The following is an 18,291-nucleotide window of genomic DNA, read 5'->3' on the forward strand; positions in this document are numbered from 1 at the left end:
GAGCTTTTAGTCTCTGCGTGTAGCGCATTTATATCTGAGCACTTTGTTATTCTTTGTTTGTTTCACTAGGTCTCTAGTTAATTTTAATGTTGAACCATGTAGGGTTTATTGCTCAAAGAAAAAAATGCCCTAGGAAACCTCTAAAATAAGTGCACATTAAAGCAAGTACTAAACTGAAAGAGAAAATGCTAAGTTATCAAGTGCTTTTCTAGTGCTTGTGATGGCCAAAAGATTTTTGATGATCATTTTTAGTCTAAAATAAACTGAAAGAACAACTGTCTCAGCACCAAATCAAAAAGAGTCGCAATTGTTCTTAAAAATATAACTTGGTTGAAAGTTTTACTCAGACGTATATCATATTGCAGAAGCAAAATGGGTCACAGCCTCGTTTTTGTCTTACAGGCATTATTTACCCAAAAATGAAAGCTGTCATGTTTTCTGTTTGCACAGATTTAGAATTTTTTTTTTTGGAAATGATTGATCATGGGTCTCATTGAACCAATCTTATGTAGCTACAGTGAGAAATTTTTTTTTTTTTGATTTTGTACATTTGCCCACTGACAAAGAAATGATCAGTCTATAATTTTAATGGTAGGTTTATTTTAACAGTGAGCAGTGAGAATTTTAAGCAATTAATCAATCACATTCCAAACTCTCCATAGCCAAGACCAAAGAGCTGTCCAAGGATGTCAGGGACAAGATTGTAGACCTACACAAGGCTGGAATGGGCCTCAAGACCATCACCAAGCAACTTGGTGAGATAGTGACAACAGTTGGTGCGATTATTCGCAAATAAAAGAAACACAAAATAACTGTCTATCTCCCTCGGTCTGGGGCTCCATGCATGATCTCACCTCGTGGAGTTTAAATGATCATGAGAACGGTGAGGAATCAGCCCAGAACTACACGGAAGGATCTTGTCAATGATCTCAAGGCAGCTGGGACAAGAGTAAACCAAGAAAACAATTGGTAACATACTACGCCTTGAAGAACTGAAATCCTGCAGCACCCGCAAGGTCCCCCTGCTCAAGAAAGGAAATTTACAGGCCCGTCTGAAGTTTTCCAATGAACATCTGAATGATTCAGAGGAAAACTGGGTGAAAGGGTTGTGATCGGATGAGACCAAAATTAAGCTCTTTGGCATCAACTCAACTCGCCGTGTTTGGAGGAGGAGGAATGCTGCCTATGACCCCAAGAACACCAGACCCACTGTCAAAAATAAAGGTGGAAAGATTATGCTTCAGGGGTGTTTTTCTGCTAAGGGGACAGGACAACTGCACCGCATCAAAGGGACAATAAACGAGGCAATGTATCGTCAAATCTTGGGTGAGAACCTCCTCTCATTGAAAATGGGTCATGGATGGGTATTGCAGCATAACAGTGACCCAAAACACACGACCAAGGCAACAAAGGAGTGGCTCAAGAAGAAGCACATTAAGGTCTTGGAGTGCCCTAGCCAGTCTCCATACCATAATCCCATAGAAAATCTTTGGAGGGAGCTGAAGGTTCGAGTTGCTAAATGTCAGCCTCGAAACCTTGACTTGGAGAGGATCTGCAAAGAGGAGTGGGACAAAATCCCTCCTGAGATGTGTGCAAACCTGGTGGCCAACTACAAGAAATGTCCGACCTCTGTGATTGTCAAAAAGGGTTTTGCCACCAAGTACTAAGTCATGTTTTGCGAAGGGGTCAAATACTTATTTTACTCATTAAACGAACGAATGACTCAAACCCGAAAGACTCGAGAGATGAACTAATCAATTCTGTTTCCAGCTCAGGTAGCATAGGTTAAGATTATGGGGCTGTCACGTGATGAACGAACCCCGACAGATAGAGGTGAGGGAGCTAATCATAGACTGAAGACCCAGGTAAACAATGAATTAATATTTTCTGTTTCTAATAGCATTATAGTTTTGTCTTGTTTGTAGTGTGATCAACGTTTGTATAAGCAGTACATGTGTTATGGAAGTAACACATAGCTTTTTAATTATATTTTGGTAAAATGAACAAAATGACTCGAAAAAAGATTTGTTCATTTTACTGAACGAGACTCAAAGATCCGAGTTGGTAAAATGATCCGAACTTCCCATCACTAACCAGCACCCAGCACTTCTTCGGCACCCGTTCCTTCCAGTCCCATGGCCCGACCAGCGCCCTACTCTGGCGGGGCGGAGGAGTGCAGTGGATTTCTATTGCAATGTTCACTCATTTTCACCATGCAACCTGATTTATATCCCACAGATCAGTCCAAGATCGCTTTCATCACATCATTGCTCACCGGACCCGCTCTCAAATGGGCTGATACCATCTGGCGCCAGGCCGGGCCAGCAACCAGTACCATTCAGATCTTCATCGCTCATTTTAAAGAAGTTTTCGGACGCTCTGATGAGGAAGTCTCCACTGGGGAACAGTTGTACCATTTGAGACAAGGAAATATGACTACCCAGGAGTATTCTCTTCGTTTCCGCACGCTAGCTGCTGCCAGCGGATGGAATGAGTGATCCCTTCTCACAACCTACTGGCTCGGTCTGGAGCCTAAACTCCGTCTGCAGTTGGCGGCCCTGGATGACTCTATGGGTTTGGAAAAATTCATTCAACAATCACTTCGATGTTCAGACCGTATGAAGTAGGGGTGGGAATCTTCAGGCACTTCACGATCCGATTCCGATTCTGGGAGTCACGATCAGATTCCAAAACGATTCTTGAACTACATTTTTTCCCCAATTAATTCTTCTGCTGTGCACATACAACTTTACAATTTCAAAAACATGTAAAATTGCAGTTTCTAAGCTTTTTGTTTAGTTGAAATCTCTGTAAAAGTAGGTGTGTCAATCTTCACTGGTTTCAAGATTCAATTCGATTTAATTACTGTTTTCATTATCAACTAAATATCACGATGCTCACATTCTTAGTTTTCAATAGTACTGCACATGGCTACATATATGTTTTATATCAAATTTATTTTGTGCCAATTTTACTTTATTTTTTAAATTATATAAGCAAAGTACTTTTTAAAACAATTACGTATTTAAAATAAGTGTTCTTTAGGTATCTGAAAGTTTACAGACAATAGTTTTTCTTTTTTCCTCAGCATTACTGCCGTTTTTCTTTTATTACTGATGAGATCATAGACAGGCAGCCTTAACAAACTAATGCACAGCAGTGGCGAACGGTGAGTTTTTTTTTTTTTTTTTTTTTTTTTTTTTTGCTGAGTGCTAAAACCACCAGTAATACCAAAAATAATTATATCTTTAGATTATTTAGAAACCAATAAAATCAGAAATGAAATCATATTTTAATATTTCCTCTTTTTCCTGTTTATTATTATTTTAAAAAAATTATAGAAATTTTATATAGGCTATTTTTTTCAGTGGACTTTCACATTTTAAATTGTTGAGAAATTATGATAATATACAGTTAGTTACAGTTAGATGTTTTTTTTTTTTTTTCCATTTGATTTAGTCGAGTAAGTTGTGCATCAAACACAATATGATTTTCGGCAATCAGGATCTGGCAGCAAACCGCGCGTTTTTATGCTTGGGCGCGGACAGCTTACCCCGCGAATGAAATCATGCGCGTGACAGCAAAACAGAGAATGCGCATCAATTCTGAGGAGTCGAGAAAGATGCGGAGAATCTGCTTGCCCGGAAGATTCTATCTCAAATAAGGGATCAACTTATAGGCATGTTTATATTAAAGGGATAGTTCACCCAAAAATGAAAATTTGATGTTTATCTGCTTACCCCCAATGCATCCAAGATGTAGGTTACTTTGTTTCCTCAGAAAAACACAAACAAAGATTTTTAACGAAAACCGGTGCAGTCTGCCAGCCTTATCATGGACGTGGATGGGCACCAAACCTTTAAAAGTAAACAAAAACATGCACAGACAAATCCAAATTACAACCTGCGGCTCGTGATGATACATTGATGTCCTAAGACATGAAACGATCGGTTTTTGTGAGAAACTGAACAGTATTTATATCATTTTTTACCTTTGATACACAGCCACGTCCATCTGTATTTTCATTTTTGGGTGAACTATCCCTTTAATTAACATGTGAACGCATTCTCTCTGACAGCCTGGGTATATGGAGCATTAGCAGCTTCTATGGACGGAACGCCACTAATGCACAGATCTATTTCGATATATCAGATGTTTTGTCCTGCTCTGAAAACATAACTGACTGTATGTACAATTTCGTTTAAAACTATTCGAAAACGCAAGTGCATTTAACCACATCTGCAATCAAGCTTTAGGACGAACAAACACAAAGCGCACGCGAATGTCTGTCAATGCATCTAATAGTACTGCATTCCAGACGGCAGAAATGAAAGCATAACTTAAGTAAAACACGGCGGGTGGAAGCACACAATGTCAAGCAGTGCACACGAGTCTCACAGTGCAAATTCTGTGCAATAAAACCGGCAGAGTCTCTAGCGCGCACACGTGCCATATGCGGGAAAAAAAACAAGCTCAGAATCGATTCTGAAATATTAGGAATCGATTCAGAATCGTTGAAGAGAGAATCGCAATGCATCAGAGAATCGATTTTTTTCTCCCACCCCTAGTATGAAGTCATATCAGACCAACTTGGAAACTGCTACCACTGCACTCCTCCGTCCTTGTGAAACCGCCAACCCTCCAGAACCAGAACCAATGATCATCGAATCCGGTAAACTTACCCCCGCTGAGCGACAGAGAAGGCTGACCCGGGGTCTATGTATGTACTGTGGAGCTAGTGGGCATGTTCGTCTTAACTGCCCCCTTCGTCCAGTACGATCCTTGGTGAGTGGTCTGTGTTCTGAAATTGAAAATATTCATCCACTGACTACCAATGTTCAGTTATCTATCCTGTCATCCTCTGTTACTGTTTCAGCCCTCATCGACTCCGGGTCAGCGGGAAATTTCATCTCGGGCACCCTCTGTCACCAGCTTCAACTCCGTACCGAAGCCTCAACAAATGTCTACCAAATCCAACACATAACCAGCAGAATCAGGACCCGAACACGTATCCATCGCAAATGTGAGCCCATCACTTTACAGATTGGAGTTCTCCACAAGGAAACCATTCAATTTCTGGTTCTTGAGGTCGCCAACATGGACATCATACTAGGGCGCCCGTGGCTGGTGATGCACAATCCCATCCTCTCTTGGGGTAATGGAGAAGTGATAAAGTGGGGAGACGGATGTGCTGCAGGCTATTTTCCAGAACTTACACGTCCGATCCAGTAATCCGTCGAAAGTCCCATCGAGAAGCAATCTGTTCAGATCCCCGACTGTTATTCAACATTTCAAGATGTCTTCTGCCCCAAGAGAGCTTCCCAGTTACCTCCTCATCGGCCATGGGACTGCGCCATTAACCTTGTTCCGGATGCTTCTATGCCCAGAGGTAAGATCTACCCGTTGTCACTTCCGGAGACCAAGGCCATGGAGGAGTATATACAGGAGGCTCTGAGTCAGGGGTACATTCGTCCATCAACTTCACCCGCAGCATCCAGTTTTTCTTCGTGGCAAAGAAGGATGGAGGGCTGCCGCCATGTATCGATTACAGGACCCTAAACCAAGGAACCGCCAAATTCCGCTACCCACTTCCTCTCGTCCCTGCGGCCCTCGAACAACTCAGATCAGCCAAGATTTTCACCAAGTTGGACCTCCGCAGCGCCAATAACCCGGTGAGAATACGTGAGGGGGATGAGTGGAAGACCGCCTTCGTGACCCCTACCGGCCACTATGAGTACCTCGTCATGCCCTACGGTTTGGTCAACGCCCCCTCCGTATTTCAAAACTTCATCCACGAGGTACTCCGGGAGTTTCTTCATCACTTCGTCATAGTCTATATAGATGACATCTTGATCTACTCCCGGAGTGAGGCCGAACATCGCCACCACGTTGCGGAGGTCCTTCAGAGACTCCGGGAACATTAGTTGTATCTCAAGGCTGAGAAGTGCTCATTTCATCTTCCATCCGTTCACTTCCTTGGATACATCATTGACGAACAGGGGGTTCGTATGGACGAGAGGAAAGTATCCGCAGTAGTTTCCTGGCCAGAACCCACCACAATCAAGGAACTCCAAAGATTCCTAGGATTCACCAATTTCTACCGCCGTTTCATCAAGAATTACAGCCACATTACTGCTCCCCTCACGAACCTGCTCAAATGAAAAACCGTACTCTCCACTGGAACCCTGACTCAGCCGCAGCCTTCCATGCCCTTAAGACCTCCTTTACACAAGCTCCACTCCTGACTCACCCTGACTCTGATCTCCCTTTCGTAGTGGAGGTGGACGCATCCACTACTGGCGTAGGAGCCGTCCTGTCCCAGCATCGTGGTACTCCACCATTACTCCATCCATGTGCCCATTTCTCCCGGAAGCTCAGCCCAGCAGAGATGAACTATGATATCGGCAACCATGAGTTACTGGCCATTAAACTCGCTCTGGAGGAGTGGCGACACTGGCTGGAGGGAGCTGTCCATACCTTTTAGGTGATAACGGATCATAAAAATCTACAGTACCTCCGAGATGCTAAGCGACTCTGTTCCCGACAAGCTCGCTGGTCACTTTTCTTCTCACGATTCAATTTCTCCATAACCTACCGTCCAGGTCCCAAGAACGTCAGAGCAGATGTACTCTCCAGAATCCACGACCACCAAGGATCCTCAGAAACACCCACAACCATTGTTCCAGAACACATCATCGTCAGTCCCATAGACTGGTCTAATCCTTCAGCTGTCGTCACTCCAGGACCCAGATCTCCGCCGGGCTGTCCGCCAGGTCGTCAATTCATCCCTCGGACCCAACGGGTAGATCTCATCCACTCTACGCACACCTCCCTGGACACTGGACATCCAGGGGCCAACAACAACCTCTCGCTGCTATCTGAACGCTTCTGGTGGCCAGACATGGCAAGGGATGTGAGGCGATATGTTCAAGGCTGTAAGGAATGTGCCATGTCCAAGAGTCCCCGTCATCTACCTGCAGGAAAGCTTCATCCCTTGCTCATCCCGAACCTCCCCTGGACACACCTAGGAGTAGATTTTGTGACCGATCTCCCTCCTTCGGATGGTAATACCTGCAGTTTAGGCATCGTTGATCGTTTCTCGAAATTCTGTCGACTTCTGCCCCTGAAAGGACTCCCAACTGCTCTGGAAACCGCCGAGAAACTCTTCAACCATGTATTCCGATATTATGGTATCCCGGAAGACATAGTTTCGGACACAGGACCACAGTTCATCTCAAGAGTGTGGAAATCATTCTTCAGGCTCCTAGGTGTGACCGTCAGCCTCTCCTCGGGCTACCACCCTCAAACAAACGGGCAGACAGAGAGGAAAATCCAGGAGGTGGGGCGGTTCCTCAGGACCTTTTGTCATGGTCACCAGGACTCTTGGAACCAGTTTATGGGCTGGGCGGAGTATGCCCAGAATTCACTGCGGCAGCCGACCACAGGTCTCACACCATTCCAGTGTGTACTCGGATTCCAACCCCCGCTCTTCCCCTGGAATGGTGAACCATCACAGATGCCCGCAGTGGATCACTGGTTTCGGGAGAGTCTGGGACGAAGCTCATCATCACCTCCAAAGGGCACCTCCCGTCGTTCCTGCAAAAGAAATCATCAACATGCAGTTTGACTTCTCATTCAAGGAATACGAATCATCTGAACTGTTATACTTACCCGGATCTGCACGTCAAATTCTTCACACTGCTGTGCTGTTGAAAATAAATAACATTACTTTCACTTACCTCTCTCGTCCGTCTGCTTCCTTAACCATGAGCAGGGGATCAAATAATTATTTTCCCCACTGTACCTCAGTTTCTGAGTGAAAAAGAAAACATTATTTGTGGGTAATTTGGCAGTGATCACTCAAAAACTGAGGTGCATAAACTCTGATCAATAAGGCCTACAATCAGTTGGTTCTCATAAAGAAACACAAAAGCTATGCTAATTGAAAGAAAACAAGTTGATAGAAAGATTGAATCCAATATTTGTTAATAATATAGCGTATCAAGAAATGTATAAGAACATTTTTTTGTAGGCTTTTGTGTCTTTTTTGTCCATATTACATTCAGATTCGGAAAGATATGAGGGTGAGTAAATGATGACAAAATTTTCATTTTTGGGCAAACTATCCCTTGAAATGTTTTTTTTTTTAAATAGCAACCAACATCACTCGACTCATTTGATATCCGAATGCATTTAATTTTACGATTAATGTCATTTATCTCTGATGTCCCTGTGGTCTTTTCTTTTGGCTTGCTCTTAGATCTGTCATAAATAAGCATGATTACTGAATGTTCAAAGAATCCGAATTTTTCAGAGCTACTTCCTGCCACAAGTGGAAATTGTCACTTTTGGAATAAATTGTAGGCATTACTCATGTGTGGTTATGAGAGCGCTGTCTGCCAAATCTCTCTCTCCCCCTCTTTCTCGCTCACTTTTTTCTCGCTCTCAGATAAATGAGAATTTATTCCTCCTCTTTGAGTTCTGGCTTAGACGGAGAGAAAAGAGCAGGGTCGTGGAGCTCACTCGCAGCTCAATGGAAAAAAGAAAGAAAGAAACAACTGCGTGCATTTTAATTGTCAATGAATGAATGTGGAGCGGCATCTCAAGGCTTCATAATTTATTAAATTCACACCATCACAAACACGCACATCAGTGGCCTTTCAAAACATGCACAATTAAAATGTGCACTCAAAGAGTGGATAGAAGACAAAAAATTCTCTAGTCATCAACGATATTGTACATTGAGAGGCTGATAAATTGCTTGGTAATGTTGAATGTGTGAGGTACAGGAGGATTAGACTGATGAAGTGTTGATTTGTGTCTCTACATTATAATTGCTGTGACAGTGGCTTATTTCAGGCTTTCTGCATGTGTTGTTGTGTATTTTTTTAGTTACTTTTAAAAGTCTCTTATGGTCACCAAGGCTGTATTTATTTATGGAAGCCCATATCTGCCACTGAATAAAAAATTTAAAAAAAGGTTATTGTGACTTTTTTATCTCACATTTCTGACTTTTTTCTCAGAATTGTGATACAATCTTGCAATTGCGAGTTATAAAGTCAGAATTGTGAGATAAACTCTTGACTTTTTCTCTCAAATGAGTTTATATCTCGCAATTCTGACTTTTTACTCGCAATTGGCAGTTTTTTCTTAAAATTGCGAGATATAAACTCGCAATTGGAGTTATAAAATCCAGTTTTGAGGGGAGGAAAAGGACTGATGTTCTCAAACTCACAATTGCTTGTTATAAATCAGAATTGTGAGATATAAAAAAAATGACAGAATCTTGTAATTCAAAAAAATAATTATGACTTTATTTTGCAATTCCAACTCGCAATTGTGAGTTTATATCATGCATTTCTGACTTGATTTATCAAAATTGTGAGAGCACCCCTCTCCTTAATAAACGGCATGGTTTGAGATGTCCATATCATTCATGTTTGTAACATGACTTGTGAAAGACCACTAACATTTTGTGTTTGCTTTCTAGGGCAGGAGCAGCCATGCCATTTGGCTGTTTGACTTTGGGAGAGAAGAAGGACTACAACAGTCCTTCAGAGGTCACTGATAAGTATGACCTGGGACAGGTAGTGAAATCGTGAGTACAAATCTATGGTTATGTTTTTGTTTATTGTAATCTTTCTGTGCCTATTTAACTTCCTATTTGATGCCTTTTTTTTTAAATTCATCATGACATTTCCAAAAAGTCATTGTATGTTTAATTTAGACTCAATAGCACTGTGTGTGTCTGTCTTCATTAACAGGGAGGAGTTTTGTGAAATCTTCAGGGCAAAGGACAAGAACACACTGAAAATGTACACCTGTAAAAAGTTCCTGAAGAAAGACGGAAGAAAAGTACGGAAAGCAGCCAAAAACGAGATCCTCATCTTGAAAATGTACGTTTTTTTCTTGCAGGTTATTTATATGATCCAAATTTTAGAGAAGGAAGGTGCTTGCAGATGGCGCTCAGCGTTGGAATTTGTTTAACAAGAGTAGCAGAATGCAGTCGACTCTTTACCATGCAAATGATTTTATTTTTGCAGATAGTCATGATTTCTTTTCACTTTCTACTCTGCTTCCTTTCACAGTGTCACAGTTTCTCTCTTGCTTTCTCTCTGTCTTTCCCCGCAGGGTGAAGCATCATAACATCCTCCAGCTGGTAGATGTCTTTGAGACGAGAAAAGAGTACTTCCTCTTTCTGGAGCTGTAAGTTCTTTGAGAGTGAAAAAAAGTAGAGTGTGAATGGATACTTTATGCTTTCATTGTGTTTAGTTATTAAAGGCATAATTAAACCAAAATGAAAATTCTGTTATTAAATACTCACCCTCAGGTTGTTCTTTTTCATAATGGATAGGGATGTGGAATATAGAATATAAGATTTTCCCTATTGTAAAATGGATTGGTTATTTATTTATTTATTCATTGAGATTGGGTTGGAGTAAGGACATTCTTTTTTTCATTCTTCTTTATCCTGTTAACAAAGTTCAGTGAACAGATTAAGCAAATAAAAACATTTATTAAAAATAAATTCAGTGGAGACCGGGGTTTACAAGCTTTACTATTTTTTTTTTTACATAAAGATGCATTTGCACAATTATTATTATATTAGGACAGTTTTGACTCACCTCTGAAAATTTGATTTGGCTGGTTCTTTTATTTCAGGGCCACAGGAAGGGAGGTATTCGACTGGATCTTAGACCAGGGCTACTACTCAGAACGTGACACCAGCAATGTGATGCGGCAGGTGCTTGAAGCTGTGGCTTACCTGCACTCTCTCCAAGTCGTTCACAGAAACCTAAAGGTGACTTGGGGCTTTACTACCATCTAATGGTCACCATATGGTATTGCACTAGAATGCAGTTTCGGGCTCAACAAAGTTTCAGGGGACAGAGGTTAATTAGACACCCTAAAGCAGGGCTATTCAATTAGATCCATTTGAGGGCCGGATTATCGAACTGGAAATTTGCAGCGGGCCAAGGGGATGGGGGCCGTCCCGATCTTTTTCTAGGGGGCCTATACAATTACACTGAAATGCATTTTCACTAAAATGAACTAATATTACCAACACCAACATCTATAAAAGGTTAAGGTGCTGTCTGTCAATCAATTAAAAAAAAAAAATCACACATTTTTTTTGTAATTAATCATGAATAATCGCATATTTATATATTTATACTGTCATAATTTCACAATGAACCTCCAAATTAAGGTAGAAACAACAAAGTATTTTTAAATATGTGTTTAATAGCATCTTTTTACCAAGTAGCCTATTATTAATGAAGTATTGATTTCAATATTGCTACTGGTGACTCTATTAAATGAATTTTCTCTCAGTTTTACATATTAATTATGTCCATTCAACATTACAGTAGAATTGAAAGCCCAACATTTAATAGGCTCTGAAATATATAACAGCTTTTAATTTAGGTGATTTTAAAACAATCTTCACATAAACTATAAATTGTATATGCATAAAATAGATTATTATTGCCATATACTGGTTATAATCGATATTTTATGTTTTTAATTTTACATAAGTGTTTGTTTACCACAGAGTATATTTTGGCCATCAAGATAACATTCAAATTGGATCATAAGAGCTTTAAAGTGCTTAAAATGGTTGTGCAAAATGCTTGAAAGTCATTGAAAAGTGCTTGAATTTCTCTCTCAAAAGGTTGTACAAGCCCTGAAATGAATAATGAAACATTCGACTTTGCTTAAGTTGGTGTGACTTCTGGTTGTCTGACATAGCGTACATCAGCGCTGTTAAAAACAGAATTCTGAGCAGAATTTGAATGATTCTCACTGATCTTTCAGCAACCTTAATTCATTCTGGGCGAATTCAAACACTTTTCACTGGATCTCGCAGCACTGTGCAGAAACAGTGTCGCGAAATCAACTTTGGTTCCCGATGCTGTTCTGAGCTTGGACAAGTGTGTTTGTGTTGCGGTCCGAGCTGATAAACCGTCCGCGCTGCGCAGCTCAAATGTGGCGCGCTTTGGTTTCTCTTTCGCTTCGTTTGCCGTTTAATGTTTCTCATATGAAACAGAAATAGCAGCGCTTATGAGTTGAATAACGCGGTGGTCGCGCCATTGCGACCGCTCACAAAATTTAGTCGCACCGGCAGAAAAAATGCGACCATTTGGTCGCAGTCTGGAGCCCTACAAGCGCTTGTCAAATCTGCCGTCTATTGATGATGTTGCGATCTCCGGTAGATTGTTGTTGTTCTTGGCTCTCTTGCTTTTCTTTTTTGGCTGGCCCGCCGCCTAGTGGACAAACTAATTAGTGCAAAAACCATTCAAGCCACCTGCTGCTCCCTCGGGCCGGACGAAGATGATTGGCGGGCCGCATTGGGCCCGCGGGCCGCCAATTGAATAGCCCTGCCCTAAAGGGTTATCTGGTGCTATAAGGACATGTTATTTTTTAATACAATTCTGAGAATGTTGATTTTTATAAAGGCAAGGTGAAGTTTTTGAGGCTTTCTAAAATTGTTGTTTGCATTTACTACTATATCTTCTCACCCCATCAGCTGGAAAATCTGGTCTACTACAACCGTCTGAAGAACTCCAAAATTGTAATCAGTGATTTTCACCTGGCCAAACTGGAAAATGGTCTTATTAAAGAGCCATGTGGCACACCAGAGTACCTTGGTAAGAAAAAGTGTCAAAGCTTTTAGATGTATCTGCACCCTATTTTGTGAATTATGGTTATTAATATAAATATACTGATATAGTTATGATATATTAGTGATCAGGGACAGTTCACACAAAAATGAAAATTCTGTCATTAATTACTCACCCTTATGTCGTTCCAAACCTGTAAGACCTTCGTTTGTCTTCGAAAGACAAATTAAGATATTTTTAATGAAATCCAAGAGTCAGTAAGGGTCCTACCATGTTCATGGTCCAGAAAGGTACCAAGAACATGGACAAAATAATTCATGTGACATCAGTGGTTTAACCGTAATGTTATGAAGTTACAAGAATACTTTTTGTGCGCAATTAAACAAAAATAACTTTATTCAACAATTTTTCTCCTCTCTGTCACCTAAATATCTTAATTTGTGTTACAAGTTTTGAAAGAAATGAGGGTGAGTAATTAATTAATTTTTATTTTTGGGTGAACTATCCCTTTAATTACATTTTACTTGATGGTTATACTATTATAAATTTTAGTCATTAAATCATTAATGTTTTGCAAAAATGTATTAAACCAACATGAATACAAAAATAACATTTCCAGGAACACTACAATATGTATTTGTCATAGACTCATTATCATAACATCTTATTCTTTCTCTTATAGCTCCAGAGGTGGTTGGCAGACAGAGATATGGCAGACCGGTGGACTGCTGGGCCATTGGAGTGATTATGTACATCCTGTGAGTTCATGTGGCATCCTCTATACATTTCATTTCATTTTGTAAGATGGTCCAACATGTTCATTTCATTGTGCTCTTAAACCAGATCTTTATATATTAGTTTTGGAGTCATTCGCCTGACACGTCCATGAGTCATCCATGAGTTCATCAGCATTTACATTCCATTTCCTGTAGTCACATTGCGTGTTTGCTCATCGTTGCCACTCTGTAAGTGCACAACAATTGCACTTCCTCAACAATTAAATGTTTTTCATATAGCATTATAGTCCTAATTAACCCCTTGCCCTTTGATATTTTAACACTCTGGTCATGTTTCAACAGACTGTCAGGAAACCCACCTTTTTATGACGAGACAGATGATGATGATTATGACAATCACGATAAGAACCTGTTTCGGAAAATTCTGTCTGGAGACTACGAGTTTGACTCACCCTATTGGGACGACATCTCAGATTCAGGTACAATACACAATGACAAATCACTGTACAGTAGATCTGTAAGACTCTGATTCAAACTCAAATTCAACTATATGCTTTGCAGCAAAAAGCCTAGTTGCATGTTTAATGGAAGTGGACCAGGACCAAAGACTGACTGCACAGGAAGCCATCAATCATGAGTGGTAAGGAGCCTGTGTTTTAAAAATCATCTGCAGTTTAATTTTAAAAAAAAATGTTAAATAATAACAAATACATATTTTGTTTAGGATATCTGGAAATGCCGCCTCAGACAAGAACATCAAAGATGGTGTTTGTGCTCAGATCGAGAAAAACTTTGCTAAAGCTAAATGGAAGGTAAGGCGATCTAGTTATGTCTAGTTGTTAACTACCGTTTAAATGTTTGGGTTCAGTATGATTAAATATCATATTCAGGTCAGTACTAAATAAAAAATAACATGCATTTTGTATGATCCCTCTTATTTTGGTAAAATAATTAAGAATTTTGCATATTCTGCAAGTTGACCTCAACTGTGTAATGTTACAAATGTTTCTATTTCAGGTAAATTCTTTTGAACTTCCTATAATTCTATTTTAATAATTCCATAACTGAACTTTCTATTATTTCTTGAATTATGTATCATTGTTTAAAAAATATGATCACTGATAATAATCAGCATATTAGAATGATTTCTGAAGGATCATTTGACACTGAAGACTGGAGTAATGACTGGACTGAACATCACAGGAATATATTACATTTTTAATATCTTAAATAGAAAACAGTTATTTTAAATTATAATAATATTTCACAATTTTACTGCATATTTAATTAGCTTAGGTTAGCATTAGAAGAAATTACAAAACCTTACTGTGCCAAAATATTTATGTGCTTAAAGGACATATTCATTTAAACTGTGAATGTTTTTAGTTAAACATATTATATTATTGTTTGTGATCCAGAAAGCTGTTCGTGTGACCACCATGATGAAAAGACTTAGGGCTCCAGATCAGAGTGACTCCGGAGCCTCTAGCCCTGCAATGGGAGCCTCAGGAGGTCCTGTTACCCCCAGCACCACCCCAGTTCCCCTGGCTGCCACACCAGTGCCTCCCCGCACAGCCCAGGTTGGGCAGGATCACCCAGAGGCCCAGACACAGGACGCCTCGGCTCCAACACGGTGTAATGGAGAGATATTGACATCCCAGCCACGTAGTGGGGAGAATAGGGAGAAATAGAATGGCTGATTATATTCGGGCAAATATAGTGGCAAATAGAGCAGCACCTACACACTACATATAAATTCATATTGGAAACTAATGGTGGAGCAAAGTTCAGTTGTGCTTAAAAGCTTGATCGCCATTTCATATTTTCATTTGTGCAAAATGCTGTAACCTAGGAAGACTTTAAAATGTAAATCCCAGTCCCATAGTAGTCTAAATGTATTTTCTTAAATAGCTTTATCAAAGAAATATTGTGTTAATTCTTACATAATACTCAATGATTCATAATATTCAGTTAATTCAAATTATTAACTAACAAAAATCCTCTTTTTAAGGGTGTTATACAAAATATTATCCAGTACTTAAGGTTTATTTATTTAGCTCTTAGACTTACTTTAACATACTTTTAAAAAAAAGTTCAAATATTTTTCATTGCGTACCTAAAATATCAGTGAAAAAAAAATACAGCCTAAAAAGATGGATTTTAAAGCAATTAAAGAAGCTAATTGACTTAAGAAAAATTTAAAGCAGCAGAATATTATGCCAAATTTCATAAAGACCTTTTTCAATAGTCTGTTTGATCCAGAAGGGCCCAGCTGTTGAATTACAATTCATATTAATATTTTGTGTCATAATATTGGCAAACCAGCAATTAAAACTACTGCTGTGCTTCATTGGTGTACAAGTCGTTATGTTTTTGTCAATACTATCATCATTTCAATATAATATTACTTGGTGTTTTTGTACTGCTAAATCATGTTTCATTTTCTTTTGCTGTACAATCTTACAAGAAATTATGTAGCTATTTTTATTCAATCTGCCCTTGTATCCTTGTTCTAAAGAGCACTGCATTTTATATAGAATACAGCTGGTTTCATTGAGTCTGATACATTGAGGCCTAAGGGTTTCCAGAAGGTTCTGTTAATGTGTAGTACAAAACAAAGCAATATGAATATTGCTGTAATACTGTGAAACTGCTATACAGGTGATAAGGTGTTCCTGCCATATTTCATACAGGTAGCCAAGCAATTTGCTCTCGATGGTTGTTTGCGTACTTGATCTTATAGCTGTATATTTTGTTCGATTATTGTATTCTGCCAAAACCCCAGACCTTATTTTTACTGTCCATGTGGAGAGAGATGAATCAAAATGTCTTTAAACTGCAAATCCTGCTGTAGCTCGTGTCCATTATGGCATATTTCTTTGTTGTTTATTGTTTTAATTGATTGTCTTTAGCATGATCATGTTTAGTTGCTAAATATATTCCACATTGTATATAGTTTTACTGAGTTTTATCTGTTAGTACTATATCAGTAATGTAAAAGAACAGACGTACATTTTGTTTGACCTTTGTGTGCATTAGTTTGACCTCAACTGAAATCCAGAATTTCTCCTGTTTGTGTTTTCCTCTTTAGGATGCACTGACTGCAGGCTCTGTAAACACTGAAATATATTTTCTGAGAAAAGTTTTCATAGAAGACAGAGCAGAAAAATAGTCGATCGTGCAAATTCGAAGTAAAATGTGTGATTCATCACTTTCATGTATCAGCTCAGCCTAATGTGTTTGTCACTGTTTGTGGCTTCTGTATTTTGTTACTCGATATGCAGAATAAATGTTTTTGGACAGTGTATGTTTTCATAGTGGTTCTTATTTCTGGTCTGGTACTAGCTTCATAACATTACGGTTGAACCACAGGCCCTACAGTTCGAACGAACCACCCCATACTGCAAAGGTCCATTTTTTAAATAAACAAGTGTTCTTTTAAAAAACAACGACTTTTAAAGCCATGAAAAGTATTAATTACCTTAATTAGTGTAAAAGCCTTAATTATTAAAGATGTCATAAATTTGGGCAAGAAAGACAAGAATCGCATTATGGATTAAGATCGCCTTCTTAATGAAAGAGCCAATCGTTGATTAGTAAAGTCAGCGCGTCACTGCAGCGGCAGTTATAAGTCCCGGTTGCTATAGAAACGATCAGCGCTCTAATCGTAAGCTTGGTGAACACAGAGCCAGAGCCATATAAAAAGAGAGTTGCGACACGCTTTGATCTCGCCGCCGCGCGGTCACGTGGTTCATGGAGCTCTCAATAGTTCCAAACAACTACGCGCTGTCAATGTGTTTGAATGGGTTTAAGCAGGATAGACAACAGTTTTACTATATTTGCAGCAATTTCGAGTAATTATTAACACATAATGTGCATTGATTGTGTATTGATAACTTCTTTGAATACGCTTTACAATCGCATTTTATTCTGGGGAGTGATAAAGAGACATAATTAATATGTTCTCATACTTTTTGGCAGTCAAATGTGATCAAACACCTTAAGTGTAACTTTTATTCAATTAAATAATTGTAATATATATAGTTCAGTTCTATTTAGTTAATATTTTGAGGAGTTTTTTGTACTAAATAATACAGTATGTGCAATAATGATCCTGACCATTTAAAAGATAATATTTTCTAATATAGTATTTATATTATAGTTAGTGTGATATTTAAGGTAAAATACAGTTGAATGTGTATTTGGACATGATCAAAACACTCTTTTTTATATGTTTCGATTTAACGATTTAATGTTAAATAAAAAAAAAGTAATTTACTCGTGTTATTTTATGATATTCAAATATACAGCATAACTGAATATTATAAAAGGCAAGCAAAAATTGCATTTAACACAATAGAAAAGATGAAAACAGTGTTTAAAAAAACACAAGGCAACCAATTGCATTCAGCATACATTTTTATCGTATTTCTTGAATGCAGTCTTTACTGAAACTTCAACCTCCTACAGTGAGAGAAAGATCGCAGAAAGACTAAAAACGTAAAAATATGACAACTAGTATCTGGTTATGGTCGCTATTGCGGTGTTTTTCTCGTTATCTAACTGCATTTACAGTATAACTGTTTATTTTTTAACGATAAACATTAACTATAACACGCTTCATAAAATACCACTACTGGTCAGTTTTCCGAGAGGTCAACTGATGCGTTAAAATGTTAAAAAATGCAGTAATTTCTTCAATTTACCGGCGACTGTGCTTGAGAAACGCTGAAATGAATGGGCTTCAATGGAGGAGCTATTGGTTGTTTGGAACTATTGGCCGCTCCATGACACGCTTTACTTCCGCATTCCTCAGTTCCTATGGAAGCCTATGGGAGTGTCGTAACTCTGTTTCTCTATGGCTCTGGGTGAACAGTTTTGGAGAATGTGATGTTTCCCCATTCAAACAGATAGGAGCTGCACTTGAATTC

General features: G+C 39.1%; 1 protein-coding gene across 2 annotated transcripts in view; it reads left to right on the forward strand.

Annotated features, from left to right (window-relative positions):
• The window catches only part of camkva (CaM kinase-like vesicle-associated a), a 38,076-nt gene extending 21,411 nt beyond the window's left edge, over nt 1-16,665 (forward strand). For both annotated transcript variants that reach the window (XM_073852063.1, XM_073852064.1), the window contains exons 2-11: nt 9,491-9,598; nt 9,765-9,896; nt 10,132-10,206; nt 10,663-10,801; nt 12,530-12,650; nt 13,306-13,381; nt 13,703-13,839; nt 13,922-14,000; nt 14,085-14,172; nt 14,779-16,665. In XM_073852063.1, coding sequence (XP_073708164.1) covers nt 9,504-9,598; nt 9,765-9,896; nt 10,132-10,206; nt 10,663-10,801; nt 12,530-12,650; nt 13,306-13,381; nt 13,703-13,839; nt 13,922-14,000; nt 14,085-14,172; nt 14,779-15,051 — 1,215 coding nt within the window. In that variant the 5' untranslated portion in view covers nt 9,491-9,503 and the 3' untranslated portion in view covers nt 15,052-16,665. The remainder of the gene's footprint in view (nt 1-9,490; nt 9,599-9,764; nt 9,897-10,131; nt 10,207-10,662; nt 10,802-12,529; nt 12,651-13,305; nt 13,382-13,702; nt 13,840-13,921; nt 14,001-14,084; nt 14,173-14,778) is intronic.
• The last annotated feature ends 1,626 nt before the right edge of the window (nt 16,666-18,291 follow it).

Source organism: Garra rufa, chromosome 12 (assembly GCF_049309525.1).
Source record: "Garra rufa chromosome 12, GarRuf1.0, whole genome shotgun sequence".
NCBI classification, from domain to species: domain Eukaryota; kingdom Metazoa; phylum Chordata; class Actinopteri; order Cypriniformes; family Cyprinidae; genus Garra; species Garra rufa.